General features: G+C 58.2%; 1 protein-coding gene across 1 annotated transcript in view; it reads left to right on the plus strand.

The window, feature by feature from the left end:
• The window catches only part of GLI1 (GLI family zinc finger 1), a 29089-nt gene extending 21236 nt beyond the window's left edge, over positions 1-7853 (plus strand). The window contains exons 5-15 of the mRNA XM_035897172.1: positions 7-61; positions 227-316; positions 1571-1766; positions 2005-2170; positions 2274-2375; positions 2501-2641; positions 3259-3408; positions 3868-4032; positions 4502-4750; positions 4932-5211; positions 5581-7853. Of these exons, the coding sequence (XP_035753065.1) occupies positions 7-61; positions 227-316; positions 1571-1766; positions 2005-2170; positions 2274-2375; positions 2501-2641; positions 3259-3408; positions 3868-4032; positions 4502-4750; positions 4932-5211; positions 5581-7853 (3867 nt within the window). The remainder of the gene's footprint in view (positions 1-6; positions 62-226; positions 317-1570; positions 1767-2004; positions 2171-2273; positions 2376-2500; positions 2642-3258; positions 3409-3867; positions 4033-4501; positions 4751-4931; positions 5212-5580) is intronic.
• Positions 7854-7863: the final 10 nt, after the last annotated feature.

Genomic DNA, 7863 nt, shown 5'->3' on the forward strand with positions numbered 1-7863 from the left:
GCTGAGCACTGCTGCCTGCGCCCACCCCACAGACCGGCCCCGGGTGCCCCAGGGCCACCAGGTCGGTCGTAGCCCCCTCGTCCTGGCCAGCGTGTGGGCCCGAGCAGTGCCTGGCACGGGTGCGAGGGGCACCCAACTTCAGATTCAGTCCTTGGGTTCAAGGATGCTCCAGAGATTTCCTCTCTCCCTTAATACGTCTTCCCGTCTTTTTCCTCCCCTCTGCCAGGACTTGATTTCCCCTTCTGCCATCAGTCAAACCTCATGAGCAGTCACCGCGGTTATGGGTTGGTGCCAGGAGCCGAGCACCCAGGCAGTGGTGATGGTAAGTCTCCAGTCTTGGGTGGGCACGGGGCAGGTAGGGGTTCTACAAGGGGTTTAGGTATCTCCCAGGGCTTGTGTTGATCATGTCAGGAGTGCAGGTCTGTGTGCTGAGAGGTTTGGGCAGTGCCGGGGACAGGGATGCCTGTGATGAAGGAAGGAGACCGTTGGGGCTTCAGGTATCTTTCCTGGAACAATGATGCCTGTGTGAACAGGAGGATTTGTGTTGGCCATGGCCAAGGGGATCAGGCACTTTTCTTGGGATGATACCAGCTGTAGCGGGGAGTACATGTGTGTCAAGGGGTTCGGGTAGCCCCTAGGAACATTGATGGCTGTGGTAGGGAGGAGGGACACTTCTGAGCCTTGACACAGTCCAAAGCCAACAACAAGTATAAACTGGGAGATGAGTGGCTGGAGAGCAGCCCTGCAGAAAGGTATCGAGGGGTGCTGGTTGGCAGCAGGCTCAACAGGAGCCAGCAGTGTGCCCTGGCAGCCAAGAGGGCAAACCGTATCTTGGGGTGCCTCAAACACAGCATGACCAGCTGATCAAGAGAGGGGATCACCCCACTGTATTCAGGGTTGGTGCGGCCTCACCTGGAATACTGTGTGCAGTTCGGGGCCCCACCATTTAAGAAGGATGTGAAGGTCCTCGAATGCATCCAGAGGAGGGCAACCAAGCTGGGGGCAGGGCTGGAAGGCATGTCCTCTGAGGAGCAGCTAAGGACTTTGGGTATGTCTAGTTTGGAGAAGAGGTAGCTGAGGGGCGACCTTACTGCTCTCTACAGCTTCCTGAGCAGGGGATGTGGAGATGGAAGTGCTGATCTCTTCTCCCTGGGATCCAGTGATAAGACGAGTGGGAATGGCTCAAAGCTGTGCCAGGGGAGGTTTAGACTGGACATTAAGAAGAATTTCTTTACCGAGATGGTAGTCAAACCCTGGAACAGGCTTCCTAGAAGGGTGGTTGATGCCCCAAGCCTGTCAGTGTGTAAGAGGCATTTGGACAACGCCCTTAATAACATGCTTTAACTTTTAGTCAGCTCCATATCGGTCAGGCAGTTGGACTAGATGATTTTGTAGGTCCCTTCCAACTGAAATACTCTATTTTCTATTCTATTCTAAATCAGAAGCTAACAGGCACACTCAGGGTGCTCCTCCAGGCTCCAAAGCACCAGGCTTGTGTCCTTGGGGGTCTCTTCAGCCTCCTAGGACCCATGCTGAAAGGAGTGCCCCCCACTCTCTGCTGCCATCCCAGGCTCACGGTTCTCAACGCCCCGTGGTGCAGGCAAACTGGGCAAGAAGCGGGCACTGTCCATCTCACCCCTGTCAGACTCTAGCATTGACCTGCAGACGGTAATCCGCACCTCACCCAACTCCCTCGTTGCGTTCATCAACTCCCGCTGTGCCTCTGCCAGTGGCTCCTATGGCCACCTCTCCATCAGCACCATCAGGTGGGCACCAGACTTCATCCCCGCTGACATATATGCAGTCTGTCAGTCTGGGAGCCTGAATGCCGATTCCCAACTTGGGGAGCGCCTGGGGTGAGGGCTAGGGAAGGTGGGAGCAAAGTGGTATGGTGGGTTAGGGAAGGAGTGGCTGGGAGTTCAGACACCTGGGATCCCTGGCTCAGAAGACCTAAATTTCTGTCCTCTGATGGTGTCATCTGCTCATCCCTCTTGCTCTTTGCAGCCCATCACTGGGGTACCAGAGTCCACCAGCTCAGCAGAAGGGTCAAGGTCACCTGTACAGCCACACCCCACCACCACCACCACCATGTAGCTCCCATGAATACCTGTCCACCCGCCCAGGGCTTCTGCACCATGCCCCAGCTCGTGGGACCCTCAAACACTGCCAGGTAAGAGGGTCTTGCACTCATATAAGTGGCATGTCCCATATAAGTGGTGTTCCAGTGGGCATCTCAGTGCTGACCGCTTTCCACTTTCCCCCTGCCCCGGTAGCAGCTGAAGTTGGAGTGGAGCCTGAGCAGCCCTCTGACTGTCAAATACCCAGAGGAGAGATCCGAGGGCGACATCTCCAGTCCAGCTTCCACAGGCACCCAGGTACTCCCCAGGCCTTGAGACCCCACTTTCCCCAGGGCTCTACGCTCCTCCCTGGCACCACTCCCAGTAACGGTGAGCGTGAAGGACCGTACCTTGGAATGCTCATCTGGCTGTGGTTCCCCCAGGATCCCTTGCTGGGGATGCTCGATGTTCGGGAAGATCTGGAGAAGGAGGATGGGAAACCTGAGTCTGAGACTGTCTATGAAACCAATTGCTACTGGGACGGCTGTGCCAAGGAGTTCGATACGCAGGAGCAGCTGGTGCATGTGAGTTAGGTCCTGCCTGGCTACACCCAGTCCCAGAACCTGCCCTCAGGCTGCTGGCTGATAGCCCCCTGTGTCAACCCGCGACTACTACTCTAAGACTGTCCTATATTGGGCCACTGCCCTCCTCCCCTACCCTGAGAACTCACCACACAGGTGCACGATGTTGGAAATTGCCCCTAGGAAGGGGGGACGTGCATCCTTCACTTCTTGTGGGCAAGTTCTTTGTGACCCTCCCATACCGTGTCCCTAGGGGGAACACCCAGTCTGGCCTTCCTCACCACCAGGGCAGGTCTCCTGAACCACTGGTGCCTCTAGACTTTCTCCTTTGCTCTTTGTCTCCTTCCAGACGCTCCAACTCTCCTATATGCCCTTGACCACCCGTCAGACCACCTCGACCCCTATGTCTTCTCTTGGTCCTCCCAAAATAGCCCCCAGTCGTCTCCTGCCTACTCTAGACACCACCTGACCACTCTGTTTTCCCCTAACTTCTGGTGTTTCCACCCACCATCCCAGCCCCTCTATGTCCATTTCTCCTATGGTATTCTCTTAAGAGATCTGTACCTCCCTGACCCTTGGCGTCCTCCCCAATGCCGCCTGTGATGCCCCTCTCTCCTTAGCACATCAACAATGAGCACATCCATGGGGAGAAGAAGGAGTTTGTGTGCCACTGGTCAGCATGTTCCCGGGAGCAGAGGCCCTTCAAGGCTCAGTACATGTTGGTGGTGCACATGCGGCGTCACACAGGCGAGAAACCTCACAAATGCACGGTGAGCTGACACGAGCCTTCGCAAAGCCTCGGATAAGCTCTGGTGCCTTGCACCGGGCAAGTGCACCGGTACATGGCATTGAGGAGGGACGTGGTGGGGAAAACGAGGTGGGGCAGGCAGGGTGGTCAGGAGCACGTTAATGCATGATAGAGGGGTTCACGTGTGGCAGGCTGGAGCCCGCGTGATCGGTGGCATGGCAGGGATGCACATGAGCTAAAGAGATGTGTAGCAGCGTGGCCGCGTGGCCAGTGAGGTGGCATGACGTAGGCCAGAAGGGTAGAGGGCCGTGCAGCGGTGTGAGGACGTGCACGGGAAGGAGGGCAGGCGTGTTGTGCGTTGGTTGGGAGGTGTGATATATGTCCGTGGCAGATGGGCCATGGGGGTGTGGTAGCGTGGGGGTGATGTGGTACAGGGGCTGTTGAAGGTATGTGGCACGTTTCACCCTGCTTGCCTGTGCAGTTCGAGGGTTGTAACAAAGCCTACTCACGCCTGGAGAACCTCAAGACGCATCTGCGCTCACACACGGGTGAAAAACCCTATGTGTGTGAACATGAGGGTTGCAACAAGGCCTTCTCCAATGCTTCTGACCGGGCCAAGCATCAAAACCGCACTCACTCCAATGAGGTACAGACCCATCTGGGGCTCTTTGCACCCCTTTGGGCTCCCCGTATGCCTCCCCATTAGTCCTGTACTCTGAAAACTCCCTGCATCCTTGTTGGGTTTTTTTTTTCCTGTGTGCCCCAACTCCCTTCTTGCCTGCTCTGATAAAGTATGGCCCCTTGCTCCCTTCCTCAGTCACCTGCATGCCCACCAGGGTCCCTTTATCCCCTGCCCCGCTCCTGTGGAGCACTGTCCTTGCATTCTTCCTCTGGCTCCCTATGACCTCCTCCAAGGCCCTGCTGTAGAACCTAACATGCCCCCTCCAAAGGGACTTGGCTTCTGTGATCCCTTCCCACCCCTCAGTTCTTGGTCCTACTCGAGATGAGGGGGCATGGGGATTTATTTCATGCCCAGCAGGTACTTTGTTGGGAGGGGGTCTCTAGTTGGAGCTAACACCTTCCTTCCACTGTGCCTACCTTGTTTTCCCTGGCAGAAGCCCTACGTGTGCAAGATTCCAGGCTGCACCAAGCGCTACACAGATCCCAGTTCCCTGCGCAAACACGTGAAGACCGTGCACGGCCCTGACGCCCATGTCACCAAGAAACACCGAGGGGATGCGGTGCCAGGCCGTGCGCTGTCCACGTCCAGTGGCCCCCCAGACATGAAACAAGAGAAAGACACGAATGGCCCCGCTGAGGCCCGGAAGGATGACAGCAAACTCTTGGTGCCTGACTTGGCCTTGGTAAGGATCTGCAGGTGTGATGATGGAGGGAGGCATGGCCAGGCCTTTCGGAGGAGTCGGTTTGCATGGTAGGGGAGTCATCTCTACATCTGGCAGGGTGCGGGCTCACAGGTTGCATTAAGTGTGTAGTGGATATCTCACCCCCCCCTTTTCCTTGGTTAATGTTTTGGGTACCCCCTAGAAGCCGCAGCCCAGCCCAGGTGGGCAGTCATCGTGCAGCAGCGACCACTCCCCACTCGGCAGCACCACCAACAATGACAGTGGGGTGGAGATGGCGGGCAACGCAGGTGGGAGCTACGAGGATCTGTCCACACTGGAGGATGTGGTGCCTGGTGCGCCCATGGGCACCTCGGGGCTCATGGCCCTCCACAAGCTGGAGAATCTTCGCATTGACAAGCTGAAGCAGATGAGGAAGCCTTCAGCTACCAAGGGCCTGAATTTGCCAGCCATCCCTGGAGCCGGTGAGACTCTGGTTCCCTCCCACCTGGATGTGGGGCCAGTCCCATGGGCAGTGTGTCAAGAGAGGTCTGGTTTGCAGCCAGAGAGGTTTCCACACCTTCCTTTCACTAGTGGTGGACCCCCGCATCTGGGCTGTGTCCCATCTTTGGACTCCATGATTTTAAAGGTCTTCTCCAACCTAATGATTCTAAATGATCTTCTGCCCCCTCTTTGTTGCCACCACTTGCATCTGCTTCCTGTCCTAGCAGGGCTAACCATGGAAGAGGCCACATCCCGTTGCTGGAGGTGGCTCCCCGTTCCTCCTCTGACTACTGGTACCGTGCTGTGTCCTGAGTGCCCTGGTGTAACTCCTCCTCCTTTTCTTCCCTCAGGCCTGCCTGGGGAGGTGCCTGGGCTCCCTGTGCCACCACCAGCTGCCTCGCACCGGCGCATTGCGGAGCTGTCAGCGGCGGAGATGGGCATGCCCCTGAACGAGCGCCGGAGCAGCGCCACCAGTACCGTAAGCTCAGCCTACACCGTGAGCCGGCGCTCGTCCCTGGTGTCCCCGTACCTGGCTGGGCCATGCCTGGGTGGCGAGGTAGGTGGGATGCCTGGCGGGGGAGGCCTGGCAGACGGCTATGACCCCATCTCTCCGGACGAGTCGCGACGCTCCAGTGATGCCAGCCACGGTGGAGGGCTGCCAGGAGTGGGCAGCCTTACCCCGGCCCAGCGCTACCGTCTCAAGGCCAAATACGCTGCAGCCACCGGTGGCCCACCCCCACCCCCCCTGCCCAACATGGAGCCGGTGGGCATGGGTGGCCACAGCAGCTTAGCTGGGGACTACCTTGGGCCAGGCAAACCCCGCTTCCTTCCAAACGGTTTCCTGCGAAGGCACAGTTCCAATGACTACCCTGGCTATGCAGGCAGCATTCCTCCTCACCTGGTGCCCCGGAATGGCGTGCGGCGGGCCAGTGACCCTGCCCGGACTGCGGCCAACCCTCACGCTGTGCCCAAGGTGCATCGTTTTAAGAGCATGGGTAACGTGAATGTGCCAGGAGCGGGCAGAACTGCTCTGCAGCCCTTGGGTGGTTCTGATGCCAACCTTCAGCGCCATGTCTTCTCCCCACACCCACCCAGCATCAGTGAAAATGTCTTCCTGGAGAGTGTGAACATAGAGGGTCCTGGCCCAGGCACGGAGTCTGGCTTGCTAGAGATGGAACAGTACTTGAACTACCCTGAGGAAAGCTTCCCATGCCAGGGGACAGGTATGGAGCTCCAGTGTGAAGGGCTCTACGGCAACACTCACCGGACCACGGGGGGTATGCAGCTGAACCCAGGAGGGCATGGGGACATGGAGGAAGGGTTGCTTCAGTCTGAATTTTCCCTCCCTCAGTGCCAGATGAACCAGCACTTCACGAGCGTGCATGCTGGCAACGGGATCCTGCCAGCTCCTTGGGATGAACCTCCCCAAGGCAATCTGGAGATGAGTTCTGGGCAGTCCAGTGTCAGTGCCTCTGCTGCTGCCATGCCTGGGCCACACTGTCACCATCAAAGTACTGAGTACCCACTGCCCAGTTCCTGTGGGCAGCAACCCAAACTTGTAAGCTCATGCCAGGACAGTGGATTCTCTGGGGGGCACCGGCTTAACCGACTACAGATCAAATCTGAGCAGCGTTACCCAGCACCCGCCCCAGCACTCGCTCCCTGCCAGAACGCCAAGCTTGCTGGGCCCCTGCAGCCTCCTGCGTCATTTGGCCAAGCCGTGAATGTAGGGCCTGGTGGTTACCAGTCCGAGGAACAGGCACCTGCCAGTTATATGGGCATGCTGAGCCTGGGTGCTAGCAGAGCCCAGACCCCCACCATGCAGACCAAAGAAGTGATGGTCCGTAGCTACGTGCAGGCCCAGCAGGCTCTGATGTGGGGAGACCAACTAGCCACCAAGGGAGGGGAGGCTGGCATGGGGCTGGGCAATGAACTTGGGCAGTGCCAAGCCATGCAAGCACCGCTGTACCTCAGCCCCAAGTACACCGGTTACCAAGCCAAACCAGATCAGCTGCAGGGTCTGGCAGAGACCCAACACCTCCTGAATGCCCCGTGCTTCAACCCAGAGATGGTGCCACATCCACCAGGCGCCCCTAAACCACCTGGTCACCAAACCAATCTGAACTATGCAGGCAACCTGGCTCAGCCAAGTCATCCCTACGAGGGAGTGGAAGCCAGTTCTCGGCGTGTACTTCGCTTGCCCCCTGCCCGCCCCACACCTGAGGGGCCCAGTAATGCCCTGCCGTATCACCCAGGCCAGGGCGCACATGTGCAGGTGGGCAAGGGGGGGCATAAGCTGCTGGGCCAAATGACAGCAAGCTGTGGGGGTCCCAGGCATTACGGTGGGAGCTCGGAAGGACTCAAAGGCAGCTCCTATTATTCCCTGGATTCGGGGGAGCAGGTGGCCAACAGCCTGGATGCCCTGGACCTGGAGAATACGCACCTTGATTTTGCTGCCATTGTGGAAGATCCAGAGACCCCTGCGCTGCTGCCTGAGCCCCCCAGCCCTGCTGGTGGCCTCCTGCTCCCTGCGCCTGGTGGTGCCAACATGGCTGTGGGGGACATGAGCTCCATGCTGAGCACTCTGGCAGGGGAGAGCCATTTCCTCAACTCCCTGTCCTAGCTAGGAGGTG

This window comes from Egretta garzetta, unplaced genomic scaffold, assembly GCF_000687185.1.
Source record: "Egretta garzetta isolate BGI_Z169 unplaced genomic scaffold, ASM68718v1 scaffold157, whole genome shotgun sequence".
NCBI lineage: Eukaryota > Metazoa > Chordata > Aves > Pelecaniformes > Ardeidae > Egretta > Egretta garzetta.